Here is an 18,330-nt window from a genome sequence, read left to right as displayed (position 1 = left end):
CACTATATCTCTGTTACATCTCTCACGTGTTCACGTTAGCCATGCTGTGTTCTTCAACATTATAGGCAGGAGCTACTACAGCTCTACAGAAACGTCTATTATAATACACCGATATAATGATGTATACAGTTTGATCCGATGATCAAAGAAGTGAAAAACTAACATTAGGCCAATTTTTTTTGTTCTTCAATCCAAACATAACAAAAAAGCCAATTGTCCCTGTTAGATGTGCGCAATTGCTCTTTCAGAGGGTGTGAATAATTCAGCTGTGCCCAGATAGTCAGATATACATTATAAATAACATCCATATAAATTATTTACTCTGCCTTCCTTTGTGGCATAACCTACTGACTGACACACAGAGCCATTAAGTGTGTCAGTTTGATTTGGGGGGGGGGGGGGGGGGGGTGCTACATATACAAATACAGTATGCAGTGCCAGCTCCCATGTCAGATGAGGAAAAATCCACAAATCAAAAAGGCTAATTACCAAAATCTCGCACTTCCAAACCTGAGTGGTTCTAGCAAGATCAGAGAAAACAAAACAAACAAAACATTTAATCTGGAAGAAATTGTGCAAAATGTCTTATTTGCATTTTGCTTTTAGGCTGACTCGATGACTCACAACGACAACAAGGGTTTCCCAATATTGTTTCCCGATGACTGAATCCAAATATTGCCCAATATTTGCCAATGTGTAAGCTTGACCCCCGCCACTGGTTCCTGTCATAAAAGAATCAGCCTCAGTGGTCAGCTCGCAGTCTGTAACGCAAAAAATATTTGGCAGTCATGGGAACAAAAGTGACACCGCTATGTCTCTGCATACTGACAGGTACGAAGGCCTTTTATTTGCAATTAACTTAATTTCAAATTAGCCTGAACAGAGAATAATTTCTATCAGTAATCCGCTACTTTGTACCGGTATACCACTACATGGTTTTTTCCCGTACCATTACATGGTATACATTTGTTGATTTTTTGTGTGTCTGTGTGTGTCTACGTGTCTGTGTGCTTGGCTGTGCGCAGCATTGCTTGCCAGCACTGTTGTACTACAAAATGTACAGGAAAATTGTACGACAGACATGTTTCACCAGGCCAGAGTAAGTATTAATGCATCATTATCATTGATCGTCAGCAGTGTGTTCTCTAGTCTAGAGAATGCCGTTAACTTCTAATGAGATAGAAGAGACCAAAATGGCCATGGCAAGAAACAGCACCAAAGTCTTAGTTGGTGTGTCTCCTCTGTCCAACAGGTTGCAGCCGAGTCCTGTGACCGTTATCTCTTGTCCAAATGGAGTGCAGAGGATAGAGCTCAACTTCTGCACTCCATGGCAATGCTGACTACAATGCTCAAGCAGTCCAGTCATCCAGTTGACGGTAGCATACAAACCAGAGAGAAAGGCCCTGCTTTTAATCATTGAGCGAGGAGTGTTATCCTAAATGATTGATTTTCTGATTCCTATCTTCCTGCCTATAGGTTGTCATTTGTCTAACGGGTCTCCATCAGTAAAGGTGCACAGCAATGGAGGAGTAGTATGTGTTGACATCGAGGAGAAAGTCTACTGCAAGCCGATGTGTAACCATGTAAGTACTACCTATCTTAATCAATGAAGATTACGGTATATCCATTAAGTTAGTGTACTGTATACACATGCTACACTGTTGGTTATTGTTTCCCACTGGTTGTATTCCAAGCTATTTGATGTATAGAAAACTGTGAAAGTTTGGCCTTCTGTGGCTGTAGTGAATTCCTTTGATATTCAAGTGGATGTGTCAGTTTCAACAGCCAATTATATTTTCACAAAGCGTGTGTGGAATTTTTTGGACTACTTCCGGGCTTTCATGAATAGGATTTCTCCGGGGTTGAGGCTACATCCCACAGGGTTATGGACAGAGGGAATCTGGCCGGCTTTTGGTTATAACGTTGGCCAATCAATGGCTTCATTTTAATTAGCGCTGCCTGGCTGACAGTGGCCCAGGATGAGAGGGGTACTTAGATCTGTGTAGAAAATAAATAATGACTAATAATAACGAAAGTCAGAACAATTCTAAGGTCCAGAGTAGGGACTGGAATCAACAGGGACCTTCAGATATATGATATCCCATTTTGGAGTGGGTATCATTGCAAATCTGAAATTACTGTGATTCTGTGAATATTGCAATAATATTTAACAAGATGGGTGTGATTTTATCTTTTATGTGGCTTAACACCAAACAGAACAGAATGTAGGTGATGCGTATTGACTAATGGAATCCACTTGACTATACCACAGTCTGTAGTACGCATCGTTCATTTGCTACCACAAAGATAACATTAAAGATGTTTGAGTCAACTTGACCACACATAAGTAGCAAAGAATTGGGATGCTGGCGTGAATCGATTTCTCCAAGTAGAGAGCTCCTGTACTGAGCCTATTACTTAGGTACTCTGCGGCCTCTTAATGTCAGCTTGGTGAGCCTCTGCCCTTGCTGAGTTTCTGCCGGCACGCTTATATATCCACACAGCTTCTTGCTGTGTGTGTGGTTGAAATATAACTTACGAAAATGTAGCATCACAAGCACATATTCAATACTGAAAGACCAAACTAAAGTTTGAATTGGCTCGAGGCCTGCCCCTAAAGGCCCACGAGACAAAAACAGAACTGAAAGGCATACAATACCTATTTCCTAAGTGCAACAAGGATTTTACAGATCGAAGCGTTATGCATTGACTTTGAGACACTTCAAAATGCGTATTCACCAGAGAGCTCGCTTTCAGGTGTCCTGACTGTTCAGTTTAGTAACGATTTATTGTTTGAGACATTGGGAGATGCTCTTGTTGTAAGTTATATTGATGGTGTTGTAATTAGTTTGGTGACTTTGTGCAGACACTACAGGACTATGCGGTTGTTCAGACAAAAAAACCATTCCGACATAATGACTAAATATAAACATAAATATATAACCTCAATTAATTAAGGAAAAAACGCCAATCGCTTTCTTTCTCAATTGAATGCATTACACATTGTGGTGGGATTTCTAATAACGACTTATCTAATTCACTTCAACTAGCTATAGGCAAGAGGAATCGGAGAGTCCAGGTCAAGTATGGAGAGTTTATTGCCAAATGTGGTGGGATTCTAATAACGACTTATCTAATTCACTTCAACTAGCTATAGGCAAGAGGAATCGGAGAGTCCAGGTCAAGTATAGATGGAGTTTATTGCCACCCGCAAACGAGAGACAACAAAGCCGAATGGTATCTGCAAATACACACTACTGGATGACTCCTGTACTGCTCCTTATATCCCCAATCCTTACACAATACAAAGTTGGACTTTCATCAAATATTGATGTGCATAGCATGTTTGGGTCTGGGTCATACTGTGTGGATGTCAGCATATTCTCATGTCTTCTGGGTCCCAATGTGACTTTTGAACATATATTATCCTTATACAAACAGAGATGATGCACACGTGTGAATGTCAGCATTGTCTTCAGAGAGTACATCAGATGGGAATAGACTGGACCCACTCACTGGTGCCACATGGCACATAAGGGGAAAGGTGATCAGCTATTTTCCACTATTAAAGTATCTATATGATATGTAGGCCTAATAATAATCATAGTTTAACATAAAATGTAAGGTTAATTTCTACCACATCATTCATAAATTAGCATTAATCTGACAAACAAACATAGTATCTGCACGTGGATCAAATGTATACTATGTTTAAGAGGGTTGGTGTGCAGACAGGATGTTTCGCCACAAACCCTTCCAGTAGCTACTGGCTGAGCATGCGATTAGCCAAGGACGAAGATCGAAGATGTACAGACAATGCTTTTGTCTTAGTTATTGCTCATCGGCTTAAAATAATGAAGGAACATTCAATTCCTTAATGCTTAAAGGTTGGGTATGGGATTTGCGAAACGCCAGCAGATTTTGAAAACACACAACTCGAATGGTCCTACCCCCTCTCCTTCAACGCTGACTCTGACTCCTCCCATTCCAAGTACATGGACGCGCAATCATGCACGAGCGAGAACACAGATGCGCGAGAGCGAGTCAGCCTAGCTAGGTTGGAGTTTAGGGTTGTATTCTAGTGCTGGATTAGCTATTTAGCTAGCTCCAGTAACTAACGCAGGATAACAACAAACAGAAGCTTGCTCTGGGTCACAAGCTTTGTGTACGTGCACGAAGGGGTCAAGTGCGGGGAGCGGGGGAGGGGGAGTGCAGTACGACCGTTTGATTGATGTACTCACTGTCCAATGCCATTCGGTGGTTCTGGAAATCATTGGCTGGAGTTTTTCGAGCCCTGCCCGTTCCACAGATGATTGACTTGTTTAATTTTCATGTCAGTACTTCTAACTCAGTGGCTGTAAGTGGGTTATGATAAGGATTTCAAGTAATTTTGCAAAAATGGCCAAAAAAGAGAATTCCATACCCAACCTTTAAGGCAATCAAGCCAAGCAAAGCCGGACTCATTGGAGGTTTAGGTCTGGGTTGAAAATGGATGAGCAGCATGTTTTTATTGTTGTGGCAAAATCAGGGTTAGGTGGTGGATGAGGTTAAAGAAACGTACAAATGTCTCTGGCAAGAAAAAAGTTGCCCACTGTTACTGATTCATCAGAAACCATGTTAGTTTAACCACATAGTAATTTCACTGTTAATATGCCAAAGCAGTCATAGATAATTTTTCGTAAACTGAAATCTGGTCTTTCTCCTGCCTCACAAACATAATGATATATTTTGAAAGAAAGCTTTTTTAATATGAGCATATGAGGTTATTTTTGCTTTTAAGTATGGTAAAGCTCTAGTTAAGGGTAAGGGTAACAAAATCAGGGCCCAAACTGAGGTGAATCACTGGAACCTCATCCAATGTGAATAGGCCTGTCAAAGGAACCCTTAAATCATGCATGCTCTTTATTCATAATGTGATGAAGAATGCATGTAAATCTGTGTCTGAAAAAGATTTATAGAATGACTGGTGTGACATTCATTTCTCCCAGGGTTATGATTTCAGTTTCCTCCGGAGGGGACGGCCGTATGAAGTGTGCTCCGCGGGGAACTGGACGACCCAGTTCATCGGAGGAAACATACTTGCCGTTTGCCATCGTAAGAATTAATTAAATCTATTGATCATCAGCCCTGAGCCAAAGCTGATTGCTGAAATTTCTTGCTGAGGTTTAAAATGTATTTGCCTTGAGAGTCTTCTGCATAAAATACCCTCCCATTGTAGAACATTTCCATTTTAACGTATTATTGATTTGCGATCTTGCATTACTTGTTATTGCATTGATCCAGACACCAACCATTGTTTGGTTACTTATTACACTTCAAAAAAGTGTAAAAAGTGAAAAAATGTACCCTTCTGACCGGACTTCAACTGCCCCCATGTCCCTTCTAACACTCCCTTCTCTTTGCCTGTTGGTCTCCAGTGTCAACTACTCAGATTTCTGCCAAACCGTCATCATATTTTAAGGGCCAGAATTGCCTGAAAGCAAAAGACTTGGGTCCGGAAGAAGTCATCCAGGAGTTTATCACCGAGCTGAGAGCACAACAGATAACTGGAGCTGTCACGAATAGTACCCTCAAGTGTAACTAACATAAATCAGGAACTGATTTAGATGCAACATCTAAATCAGGAACTGATTTAGATGTTGCGGAAAGATTTCAGTTGATAATTAAGATGGAATGGGTGGCTCACCATTACTCTGAGCGAGTAAAATTAAGGCCTAGTCGTGATCGCAGCGACCTTTGTTTGATTCCTGACCGTGGTCCTTTGCTCCATGTCCTCCCCTCTCCTCCCATACCTTCCGGTCTATCTCACTCTATAATAAAGTATAAATGCAAAAATGAATCTTTAATAAAAAAAACATTCATTAAGATGGATGTATATGTTTGTGTCAACATGTCTAAAGTCGGGCTACAAGTTCTAAAGACTAAGTTTGTGCATGTGTGTGTATGAGATATATAATCGAAGATTTAATGGATGCCTCTGTAATAATGCAAAAGGCCAAGGGGTTGTACAGTAGTTGCATTATGTTGTGATTGCATATGGGTGACTTAGCTTAATGCTAGTTGTTTATTACAACCAATCCCATAGTTGGGTCGCGGCCACATCAAATGGGATTGCAGAACCTCAATAGCTATCGACTTCTCGATCCATTTATTAACATTCAGTCATTTTTACCAGAAGTAGGCCTACCAAAGAATTGCCCTTTGGAACTGAAGGCACTCTAATAATCAATTATGTAAATTACTTCTCCCAGCGATCACTTATGCTGCTTAGTGTTAAAGGTAAAAAAGGTGGATTGCAACGTCAGAGAGATACCAGGAGGTGGCGTTAGAACACTGTCAATGACCTGTAACCAGCCGTGAACAGTAACAAAGTATTTGCCAGAGCTAGATGAGATTATTAAACAATTGAATATTCTTGGTAAATTATTATTCTATTAGGAGTATCAGTATAACTATTTCATATTCAATGTTTACTTTGAATATGAGAAGGTGGGACCTTTTCTTTAACCCAGTGCAGTCATTTTTAAAGCATAGTTTCAATAAAGTTTGAATTTAAATGGAACATAAAAACAAACTGTCCAAAAATCTACAAAACACAAAGAGTTCCTGTGAGTGTGGCTCCCCTTAATGTGGCTGGCTTTGCATTCTGGTGTCTAATTTCTAAAAAGAAAACACACACATGAAAAGGACAGGATTTAGTTTGATGACTGTTATGTACAAGATTATATTAGGTATTGTTATGGTACACATCTAAAGCTGAAGAATTAAGGACTAATTATTATTATCTTGTGTATCTTTAGTGAGCATGCATGCGTTCAAACCTATTATACACAGTCTATGGTCTCACACACAGTTTATTTTCTCACTTGGCAGTTAAAGGCGTTCTAGGTAAGATTAAAGAGCTACTATTTGAGTGTAATTTGTTTGAAATGGCCATCTGTACTCTATAAGAGCGTGACAATATCTGTTTAGAGCTGACTGCACCTGCCTCTGTATGAGGCAGAATATATTTTAGAGCGCCACTGGCCATCTCTGACCAAACATTCCCACATTGTTTAGGAATCAATCTTGAAGCAACTGTCAATCACAGTTGCGTGAAACGCAACATGTGTCAATGGAGGAGAAAGGTAAGAGGGGAGGGAGCAGAGAGGGATGGTTTTAAGGTTTAGTTTCAAATTCCTGGTCTCTTATATTCCTAACAATCTCAAATCTTACTTGCCCCTCAGAACACAAGATTAAAACACAAAGTAATAACAACGTGCATGCTGTTTACATAATGGCCTACGCAGAGTGTGGTACTCACAGATTGTAGAAAGCGTATCTCTAAACTGAGGGCCTTGCGCACAAGCTCCAAGTCCCCTTCTTTCAGCAGCTCCTGCTCCTTCTTTAACCTGGGGTAACAAATTCACACGCACACACACACTGACATTTTCTTTACTTTCCTGACCAATGTGTTATTTGCTTTGCCAAACACAATTGCTAGCCTCATTGAACTCTCTGGTGCAATCGTGCTTATTGCCTCAGAGGAGGTTAAGTCTGAATCCCAGACCGAGTGGTGTCAGTTTTATTTATCTTTATTTGTCAGGGACATTGCGGAAATAATACAATGGGTTGAAAAGAAAACATAACACAGGTGCTGCGTGTAAGGTTCTTCTAGCAACGGCTAATCTGCGACCCCTATCCTTGTTTCGGCTTTTCTACATACAAAACTTTGAATACATCTAGTTGGTAAACAAACATCAAAATGAGAACACTATTTAATCATTTGTATATCCACCATAAAAATGGACAACTCTGCAGCTGAAGTTCAGCTAGTCGGAAGGAAGAAGGAGTCATACATGTCGGATTTGAAACATGCTTAAGATCGCAATGCCTCCTCAACACTCAACCAACGCCCAAACAACAATGCTAAGTGGGTTTACGTCTCAAAGATACACAGACACTTTTTGTTATCCCATCAACTAACTTGGAGGGGCTCATCTTACACATTCTGACTTTAACCAGTGGATACTAGGGATGGGCAAAATGATTATTTTCCGGGAACTAGTTCTTTCAGTTCAGTTCACTATAACGATTCGTTTATTTGATTCGGTCGTTTTGATTCATTCGTTACGTCAGATTACGTCTTAAAAAAAACAAAAAAAACAAAAACTTTTTTATTATTATTTTTATTTTCAATTGGCCATGGGTCCGGACAGGACCGTCAAGACCGCGGTCCGCCGTTTGGAGATACCTGCAATATTGAATAACCGAACGTCGCACCAATATTTATACCACTTGCCTACTCTCTATATTTCATTCATGGTTTTACATTTATAATTTTATTTTACTTTACATTTAATTCTTCATTGTTCAGGCATTACAGAACTTTCATGGTCATAAATAAAAAATACGAACTGCAGTTTAATTTCTTTGTTTGTTCTTAAATTGACGTAGAATGGAGCAAAGACTCCTGGTATTGGGAAATGCGTTTATCCAATAAACAGATAGAGGTCAAGTCTATTTTCGAAAAAATGTAGGGGGATATATGAGTGGCCCCACGTCGAATGGTATGACCCAAGATACGTCAGACAGAGAAAGCGCGCATATTCGACGGTACCGCCTTGTCATTTGTTTACCCAGGTGCCATTGCAACACCATTGCTACCTCTCATTGGCTGAATCTTTGAGAACGTTGTAGACTCAATCAATATAAGTCGCGGGGAGACGGAGCTCTGTTCGTTTGTATATTTTATTTACGTGACCATATTTTTGGTTTATGTTAAAAAAAAAGAATCAAAGAACCAGTTCTTCTTGTTTTGGGGAACCAGTTCTTGTCGTTCACGTTCGGGATTCGTTCGTTGTAACGAATCGGTCGCGACCGACTCATCCCTAGTGGATACAAATAACTGGTCAATGTTCTAGAGATATTGTGGGATGAGTGGTTGGTCTGTTTGTTTGATCCTTTGCATTAATCAGAACCTTTTTTTTTCATTTCAGAGCCTTATTTTGAATCCCACATTAATTTGGGGAAAGTGACAAATTTACATCTAAGCAGATGCACAAAGCTAATCCTCTGCCCGCATTCCCAAAGAACAAAGTATTTATATAACACATAGCAATCTGATATGACAGTGGACCTTCGTCTTCCATTGCGGTAGCCATCATCAAGTTTTGCCCACTAAACAATTTATTTTTTAGAGGCCGGCACTCGCAAACGCTTTGATGTATTCAGTTACTCACAATCAATAATATGGGAGTTAAACATGGCTTCTAAAGGGACAGTGTGGTGACTGAAGACATGACTGATGGCTTCATTCCAGGAAATGTAATCATAAGAGTGAAAGTCTCTTTCTCTTAGTCTCTCTCTTTCGCCCTCATCTTCTTCAAGCCGCTTTCTCAGCACCTTCCCGAAGCTAATCGGCCAGGAAGCATTGAAGGAGATTTGTGCAACAAGGCACATAGATTCCTTCTACGGGCTTATTATGCCTGCTATGGGATTATGGGACTGATTATCAAATGATGATGATTATGGAATTATGATTTTGATGATTATGAAGGAAAATTGAGGACTTCTACTCTCTTGGACAGCCAATGAAAGAAGAAACCATACACAGACAGGAATTGAATGATGTCTTACATCTTTGAGAAATTAGTTTAATAAAGTGGGCTTTGGTTGTCCTACTCTCGGATTGGAAGTGACTTGGTTCAATGCAGGTCAGTAATATTTGTAATAATTGTAATCATCTAAATAAAAGCAACACACAACCAGCTATTGGGCATTTTGGGTGTGGGGGAGGGAGGCACATACAGGTCAGGTGTTGTCGGAATTGGAAGCATCAGCACAAGGAAGATGCGTTACTTCCTTCCTGGAACGGTATTGATCTGCCTTTAATCAAATAAAGACCATCTCTTAGCTGTTGAGGTCTAAGCAGCCAAAAAAGGGTCTGATGCTCAACCACTGGTGAATTACACACACCATCACACTAAACACTTCAAACAAACTACACACACACACGCACACGCACACACACACACACACACACAACCACACACACACACACACACACATGGTAAAGTTGTTTGATAAAGATCACTTTTCCTTACCACCCTAACCCTTTTTCACTCATCACTGTATTTCATGAGGAAATCATGATCAATCACATCAATACTTAATGGTCTTTGTTGGTGAATGACCTTCGTATGTGCTGAGAGGTCTATTTTCCATTTGCCTAAAAGCACATTGGGATATGGCACTCAATAAGGACACTGGCATAAACGTTTGATTAACATCAATCCATTTACTTGACTAATTTGATATATTATGAAATTGCCAAATTAGTCATTATTTCAATGTAAATATGTCTTTTTTTTACAAACTATAACAATCTGTCTTAACATTAGCTGTTTATTTAGCTGTAATTTAACCTGAACATTTATTTGTCCAAAAGCAGTAACTAGTAATTTAGCAATGCATGTTGTACATGAGTCCAACATGAATTTTTAAGCAGCCTGGAGCACAGCCATTTCTTGGATGCAGATGGACGTGACACTTAAGATGGATCTACATATCTCATGGATCTGTAGACTTTAACCCCTGTTTCAGAATGCAAACAGCCTACACTCTCTCTAGACATCCCTAGACATGTCAGTCTTGTGTCAACGTCTAGCTTGTTCAGTTTTTCGCTGGTGCATGATTGCTGTACAATATTGTACAAATTCCTTCAGAAAGTCATGTTTATTTGAGAAAATGTAACTTGCATGCAATCATTATTCCTCATTATTGGCCTGAAAGACACAACATTGTTTGGATTATTCATCAAACATGATTCATGTATTCAAGCAAACACCTCTTCTTGGATAAAAATCGACCGTAGAGAAATAGATACGCTAGCATCCTGTGACCTATACATTATATGCTGCTCTGCACTTATTTCCCCCAACATACTTCCCCCTTGCTTCAATCACATTAGGCTTCCTTTCCAGATTTGTTTCTAGCTGGGACACCATATGAATCAAACAGGCAACAGATCAGACCCTTAATTAGACAAAAGGCCTTAATGACCCATTATTTACACTGCGAGACCTCCACTCCTGCCGGAAGCTTTCTGAGCAGTTTTTCACGTGTGTATTGGACTGCTGACAACGGAAAAGGCCAGCGTTGGCCATAAATAACCAACACACTGTCCACTGGGCCGACTAAAGGCGCTACAGCCTGTGTAGTTGCAGGTCATCCTGGTGCCCACGCCCAGCTACAATTCATACTTTATCAGTTCTCTGTTTTTTTTTTATTGCTGGGGGCATAAGTATTGTCATGGTATGTTTTGATTTTACTGCAGATTGTTGTGCCAGTTATAAATGACGACATCCCGATGTAGTCGATAAAAAAGTACTTGCATATGTTTTACTCTTGCTGTACACCTCAAATTGGTGACAGTTACATTCATTTCCAAAAATTGAAAGGGTCAAATAGCTGTCCTGATAGGAGAAAATGTCCTGATTGTTAAACGCAAAATTGAAGGAAAAGTTCCATACATATGGACCTCTTTTTGGTTGTCGGAAATAAAGTTACCAAGACTCTGGAAACAAAATGGCAGACATGTCAACATCATGGTAATCTTCACAATAACCGCACCAATATGGGCTTTGTTCATCAGCATAAACATCATGAAAAAGGAATAGTAAATAATTTGTGTTTGGTAAGTCACCTCACTAGGAGTGCATGCAGGCTTGACTTGTTCTACCCCACCAAGGTGCTATCAACTGATTGCAGTGTTGTTGTGGGTCTGAGTTAGAGGAACACATTCTAAATTATTCGGGTACACCAAAATCTCCATACTAGCATACGGCATAGTGGGTGAGTAAGTACAGTATGTAGTATGTCCGAAATCCTATTACACATAATATGCAAAAATACTAAGCATAAGCAATGTGTAACAACATTTCAACAAACTCATAGCTTAAAAATTCCTGGACATATTTCTGGTCAATGATGTTCGATAGTGACTCAATAATGTTATCAATAAAATCACATCCTATCACTATCCTAACTGAAAAAAAAAAAATGCTGGCCAGCCCATACCTCTCTATTTGTTCACAAGAATCGTAATAGCAACCACCCCAAACCCATCCCACTCTCCCTCCCCCCAGCTAGCCAAGCTGCTCTAGTTCACATCACACAGTTGCAAAGCCACTAAGAGTGGACAATATACTTGTGAAGATGTGAACGGCATCTTCACTGTGTTCAACCATGTTTTAAGATGCACATATTCCTGGCTGTTAGCCTTAATAGTCTGCAGCTGTGGCTCATAGGCTAATTGAGCCACACCCATTCTGGTGCTCCTTAAGAGGAGAAGAGTTCTAGACTGGAGGGAGGCTTCAGTTGGGCGAGTGACTCGACTGTTGTGGTATTGTTTTTAAGTAAAAATATGTTTTTATCAACAACATTGTGCGTCGAGGAAACTCGTTTTCACAATACTGTTGTAGATATTTTTTGTTTTGAAAGAACAATAAACTGGGAGGGGCTCCATCCTACAAATTGTAGCTTTAAAATACCCAGATTGCGTACTATCACTGGCGGAATACGAACTATGGACACTACAGTTGCTTGGATTACCCATAATGCATTTTGACAGGAGAATAACTTCTTTAACAAAACTATTAAATGGTACAAAAAACCTGTTCAACCCTATAACATCAACCCTAATGTACAGGCAACTTAATAAACTATATAAACAGTGTTGGGAAGGATACTTAAAATGTATCCAGTTACAGAATACAGAATACATGCCCAGAAAAGTAATATGCAATGTATTCCGTTACATCACTCAATCTGAGTATTGTATTCTACTTGGATTACTTGCACTTTGAATTGCATTTTATAAGTGTAGGAATGCAGCATCAAATCCTTACAAAACAGGCCTATTTTGGTGAGTTCTTCTGTTCAAACTGGCTGAATGTGTTAGGCCCAAGTCTCCCTGAAAGCGCACTATATTATGAAATTTTCTGTAGAGGAACAAAGACTATATAAGGGTATGTTTATGCAAAAGATATTTGCTATTACATCTTACATTTTTTTCACTGCGCGAAGTGCATAGGTGTTGCTGGTCTGGGGCGGGTGGGGGAAAGCGTCTGTGAAAGTAAATAATCATGGATATCCAGCGGGATTCACTCGTTGTGATATTGATTTGTTTCATACAGTTGTGGACCAGTCCACAACGTTTTATGTGGGTGTCTGCCCAATATCCAACAAACATTGTTGAGCCACGACTCATTTTCACCCTTCCAAAGAGACGTATGCTTTTTAGAACTGTATCGGACCAAGGTGCGTTCGCTTTCACATCTCAAGTAAACCGTACCAGGGTTCTTTTGGAAGCAAACCGAGACCAGCTGTTCAGGGAGGACTCGGCCGGCTGATTTGGTTCGCATCGAAGTGAGGTGGTTGCATTTACACCAACGCAAACGTACTGAACCAAGGTGCGCACCAAATGCTGTTGATGTGAAAGCACGAATAAACTTGTGAAAAATAAGTATCGTCATGTAATCCATTGATTTCAACAATGTAACTGTATTCTAAATACCAACAATTTAAATTGCAAATGTAACGCAATACAGTTTTAATTTGTATTCTCAATACATAACGACGGTACATGTATCCCGTTATTCCCCAAAACTGTATGTATATGCATATATATATATATATATATTAGTGCTGTCAGTTAAACGCGTTATTAACGGCGTTAACGCAAACCAATTTTAACGGCGTTAATTTTTTTATCGCGCGATTAACGCAATTCTTTTATTTAAAAAAATAAATAAAAGTTGTTGTTTTTTTGCCTCAAAACAAAGTAGCAGTAGCCTGACTGCTATGTTCAAGGCAGTATGTTTGTATGTTCATCGTTTAATTCCACTATAGGCTTTTTTTTTGTATCGTCCTGTTTTGATCAGTATATGCCAATGTTGTTATCAATAAAAAAGCATTTGCACAAGGCAAGCCGATGCAGTTCTCCATGTTGATAAGAGCATTATAATGAGAACAATTAATGGGACAAAGAAATCAAGGGATATTTAGCATACAAAAAAACATTTGTGATTTTTTTTTGCGATTTGCGATTGCTCGCGATTAATCGTGAGTTAACTATGGCATTAATGTGATTAAACGCGATTAATTATTTGAATCGCTTGACAGCACTAATATATATATATATATATATATTTATTTTTCTTTTCTTTTTTTTTCTTTCTTTATTTATTTTTTTTCTTTCTTTTTTCCAAAAATAAATATAACTCTTTGGGTTTGTAACATATCAAAATATATGCCGCTGTAGTATGTTGTACGTAGTAAACCGTTTCAGATGCAACCCTGTTCCATAGTCCATATTCTGCCTGAGCCTCCTAGGAGTCAGGATTTGGGGATGATCTCACGATCACCAGGTGCGGCAAATTAATATGTCTGCTAGCACACTTTGAACGTGTGCCCTCTGGACGTGCTCAAAGTACGCTGTCCCTGGTCCTGAGCGGTCTTAAATCCATCAATGCACCAAAAGTCCATAAACCCATTTATGGACTTTTACAATTCGCTCACTTTATGGTGACGATTTCGTTGCCGGTAGAAAACACCACACTCCTTCTCCATTTATCTTCACTAATAAAACAGCAATAGCTTCTCTCTAGGCGGCAAGCAAAATCCAAACTTCATTTGGAAGTTTAGATGCCTGTATTAAGAAATGTGCATACTAGTGATGGTTTCCACTAAGTAGTGGCTGCAGAAAATTAAGACATCCTAGTTCTCTACACCTCTAGACCTACTTGAGAAAGAGCTGTGGGACCTTCAGATTCATATTTCTTTCAATTTTTGTATTGCTTTTATTTTCTGTAGGACCTCATGCTGACTTCCCTGGGCTGTGCTGTGCTGAGTAAACCATTCTTTGGAAAATATATGATACCATACCGCACTATCCCATTCCATACCTAGAAAAACAACACCACTGTTTCACCTTCATATATCCAGCAGTGGACCAGCTCTGCTATCAGCCATGCAAAAATATGCTTTTTTTATTGAATACATTTCCATAAAAAAATATTTTGGGCGCCTACAAAGCATTCATACATAAACTGCAGACTTAAAACGGTATTAGTGCAAAATAAAAGATGTGGCTCGCATTCATAGTGTGCCCCACATGATATGTCTTGTTATGTTATATTGTTAGATAATGTTGCATGAAGCCATTTGGGTTGGAGTGCACCAGAGCTCTCTTTGGTGATGACACTCAGACATCTCTGCGCATGCGCACATCAGCACCATGCTCACGCATCAGCAAATATCAGCAAATATTGATATACAGTATATACTGTATATATATAAATATTCAAAATATAATACAAAAATGATATATAAATATTTCTAATGTTTTTATCCTCGAAGAACTCACCTCATACAGGTGCTGTCTGTTTGGGGTTTCAGACTGACTGTCACACTCTCTTCTCTAAGAGATTCTGTCACTCCCTTGGCCTCCGTAATTTGCCGATCCAAGTCTACAAAAAAACACCCAAAGACAAAACGAAAAGCCACTACCACAATGAAACACATGGAAGACATTTTTTTCAGAAAACCTTTTTTCTGGGTTTCTATTATACCATTTTTGAGACGTTTTTCCCTCTCTCTCTCTCTCTCTCTCTCTCTCTCTCTCTCTCTCTCTCTCTCTCTCTCTCTCTCTCTCTCTCTCTCTCTCTCTCTCTCTCTCTCTCTCTCTCTCTCTCTCTCTCTGTCTTCCAAGCTTTACGTCTATATCTAGCCTTGGACTTATCTCACTTTTCTTGCCTAGTTTTCAGTTCCTAAAGATAACTTTGACAAAATTAACTATACAGTTTACAGAGACTCGTGGCACCAAGGGAAGAAGCAGTGAGTGGATTTGACATGAACAATGAAGATGTTGCATTTACCTTTGTTAATGTTTTCCAGGTCTTTCAGTTCAACTAGGAGGGCTTTGTTCTCCTCCAGCAGGGAGTTTATGCGACCGTTCTTCTGGTGCTCAAGCTCCATCTCTGAGTGTAAACAGGAGACCAAACAGCAAAGTCTTAGAAGGTCACAGATAATGAGAGAGCTTTGTGTTAGTTGCCAAAGCAAAGCTCTTTCTCGTCTTCTGTGACTGGGCTGATTACTATAGGGGAGGAAATTAATATGCGTAATATAATACCACATTGAAATGAAAATATGCGTTATATTTCTATTGCATTACACCTCCAAAGCCTGGATTATGGCCATATTTGTTTTAAGTTTTAAGACTTAAAACTCCCGAGCCCAAGAGTTGGATTTAAGTTTTTTTTTTTCATTATGGATATGTTCAAAGGGAGTTACCGTATTTCCACATAAGAATAGTTATGCTTGCTATCATGCATTGAAATGAGATGTGTCCGTTATTGAGTCGTTCAGAGTAATCTAAATGGACAACATAAATAAAGACTAGTACCAGATCAACTGTAAGCTTCAGCAGAGCACTCGGCATACCACCCGTGTCTTAGGTCCTCGTTGTGCGTTACCTTTATGTATGGAGTCCACTTCCCCCTGAAGCTGGAGGATCTCAGCTTGTGCCTGGCTCTCAGTAACTGACTCTCTGTTCCCAACCAGGCTGAAGCAATTGTTAAATCTCCCGATCTCTTCCAGAAACTGCTCCTGCTCCTCACTGGCCTCCGTTCTGATTCGATCCTGTCATAAATAAACTTTGAATTGCCATAAATGTTTTTCTTTTAATACTGTTTTATATTTTGCCAATTATGCAATGCAGCTTATCTTATCCGCTGGCATAAGTTTGCCTCACATGTACCTCATTGCAGTGCAATAGCAATATAAATACCTTAAGAAGGTAGTTTAGTCTTAAAACTATGGTACTTTGAGGGTGGAATAGAACTTTTTTTCTCTTTGGAGAAGAGAGTCCTTGATATCCTCAGCCCTGTATAGTGTGTGCGTTGGTGTGTGCGTTTGTGTGTGTGCGCTTCCGGTACGGATCAGAACACTAGTCACCAGATGTTCCTTGAGGTGGCCCTGCTGACAGAGCAGTTCTTTCAACTGTCTCTCCGTCTGTTGCTCCTGTTTCTTCATTAGATCGTTTTGCAGCTTCATCTCATACAACTGCTGAGTCTGAGAGGACAGGTGGATGCAGTGTTAAAAGAAAAAAGTGTATTACCATGACAACAGAATTTACTCATGGACATCAGATACTCTGAGAAAATAAATATTACCATTATGCACAATTTATTATCACATAGCAGAAATATGTGTTGTGGTCTCCCCACACCAGAAAACAATGAAAACAAACAAATCATTCATGAAGAGGCCTTTAGGAAATGCCCTCATGCATGACATCCACTTTTTGAGACTAGGGGTATCAGCAGTTGAATTATTTGGGTTTTATTGCTTTGCTTTTGGCTGGAGGGATCACCATTTTGAACAAATGTCTGAGAATATTTACAAGAATATTTTACATTTAGAATTAATTATTTGTTTATTGAATGAGATAGGAAGATAGAATACATACGCAATCAGTTTGTTGATTATTGGATAGTGTATTATACTATGATTATCAGAAACAAGTGCAATTTCACCTTGTTTCTGATCAAGAGAAGAGATGGAGGGAAACATAAGGGTATTATATCTCCCACATGCTAAAGCTTCCTCCAATGACCCTGATATTGTCCGGGAAGAGTAGCACTGACTTTGTGCCAGTGTGCCACAAGCCATTGATCCTTGGGATTGGTCATGAAGCAGCTGATATAGATTAAGTGTCTCGATAAGTTATATAAACATATTTATACAATGTATTTTAAGACGTGATGTTATGAAGCTATTCTAAGTATAACGTTGTAATATGAAAGCATCGTACCTTGTTAAAAAGCTCTTGGTTATTCTTGGTCAGCTTTTCATTGGAGGCCTTTATTTTCTCTTCGTATCGGACGACTGAAACTTTGACTGACAAAAATATTGCTCCATGAGAAAGCATTTGGTCATCGTTATTATGTTGAACACAACATGTTAATAACAACTGGTCACAGGCTAGGATAAACTGACCTTCTTGTAACTTCGTAGTTTTCTCAGATAACAGCTGTTCAGTGAAGATAATTTGTTGAAACAGGTTGTCCAAACTCATATTTATGTTTATATTTAAATGAGATTCAATGTTAAGTAAGGGTCAAATTTCAAAAATCGGAACAATGAAAGTCGTAAAGTGGATTAAGCACGGGCACGAACAGAACTGAAACAACCAGACGTGCCTGATGGTTCATCACACAAACTCTCGCGGGAAGTCGACTTTGTTAACCCTGCGCGTGACCTGAGAGGCTTCCCGCTTCATCGACT

General features: G+C 39.4%; 2 protein-coding genes and 1 long non-coding RNA gene across 4 annotated transcripts; 2 read left to right on the top strand and 1 right to left on the bottom strand.

Moving 5' to 3' along the window:
* The first annotated feature begins 681 nt into the window (after positions 1-681).
* si:ch1073-126c3.2 (uncharacterized protein LOC555816 homolog) lies at positions 682-5,867 on the top strand. Its single transcript, XM_060073026.1, has 6 exons — positions 682-831; positions 1,026-1,099; positions 1,253-1,376; positions 1,477-1,583; positions 4,989-5,094; positions 5,418-5,867. The coding sequence occupies exons 1-6, from the start codon at positions 789-791 to the stop codon at positions 5,582-5,584; spliced, it is 621 nt and encodes a 206-aa protein (XP_059929009.1). The 5' UTR covers positions 682-788; the 3' UTR covers positions 5,585-5,867.
* On the bottom strand, positions 4,298-18,240 carry ccdc172 (coiled-coil domain containing 172). Of its 2 annotated transcripts, XM_060073024.1 has the most exons (8): positions 18,043-18,240; positions 17,858-17,943; positions 16,999-17,115; positions 16,518-16,683; positions 15,921-16,022; positions 15,410-15,512; positions 7,304-7,391; positions 4,298-6,660 (listed from the first exon to the last, which is right to left on the bottom strand). In XM_060073024.1, the coding sequence occupies exons 1-8, from the start codon at positions 18,119-18,121 to the stop codon at positions 6,625-6,627; spliced, it is 777 nt and encodes a 258-aa protein (XP_059929007.1). In that variant the 5' UTR covers positions 18,122-18,240; the 3' UTR covers positions 4,298-6,624. The 2 variants fall into 2 exon arrangements, with proteins under 2 accessions (XP_059929007.1, XP_059929006.1); XM_060073023.1 differs by lacking the exon at positions 4,298-6,660 and having other exon boundaries at positions 6,840-7,391.
* On the top strand, positions 13,624-13,960 carry LOC132472823 (uncharacterized). Its single transcript, XR_009529191.1, has 2 exons — positions 13,624-13,804; positions 13,894-13,960. It is a non-coding gene; the product is annotated as an uncharacterized LOC132472823 (long non-coding RNA).
* Positions 18,241-18,330: the final 90 nt, after the last annotated feature.

This window comes from Gadus macrocephalus, chromosome 15, assembly GCF_031168955.1.
Source record: "Gadus macrocephalus chromosome 15, ASM3116895v1".
Taxonomy (NCBI): domain Eukaryota; kingdom Metazoa; phylum Chordata; class Actinopteri; order Gadiformes; family Gadidae; genus Gadus; species Gadus macrocephalus.
This window is presented reverse-complemented; position numbering and strand designations above follow the sequence as displayed.

Bases quoted from the DNA above. Each gene is read 5' to 3' on its own strand.
- si:ch1073-126c3.2 (XM_060073026.1), top strand. From the start codon at position 789: ATGGGAACAAAAGTGACACCGCTATGTCTCTGCATACTGACAG. The intron at 832-1,025 runs GTACGAAGGCCT...GGCTGTGCGCAG, and splicing joins ATGTCTCTGCATACTGACAG to CATTGCTTGCCAGCACTGTT. The intron at 1,100-1,252 runs GTAAGTATTAAT...TCTGTCCAACAG, and splicing joins ACATGTTTCACCAGGCCAGA to GTTGCAGCCGAGTCCTGTGA.
- ccdc172 (XM_060073023.1), bottom strand. From the start codon at position 18,121: ATGAGTTTGGACAACCTGTTTCAACAAATTATCTTCACTGAACAGCTG. The intron at 17,944-18,042 runs GTCAGTTTATCC...TATTTTTGTCAG, and splicing joins AACTACGAAGTTACAAGAAG to TCAAAGTTTCAGTCGTCCGA. The intron at 17,116-17,857 runs GTACGATGCTTT...CTGTCCTCTCAG, and splicing joins ACCAAGAGCTTTTTAACAAG to ACTCAGCAGTTGTATGAGAT.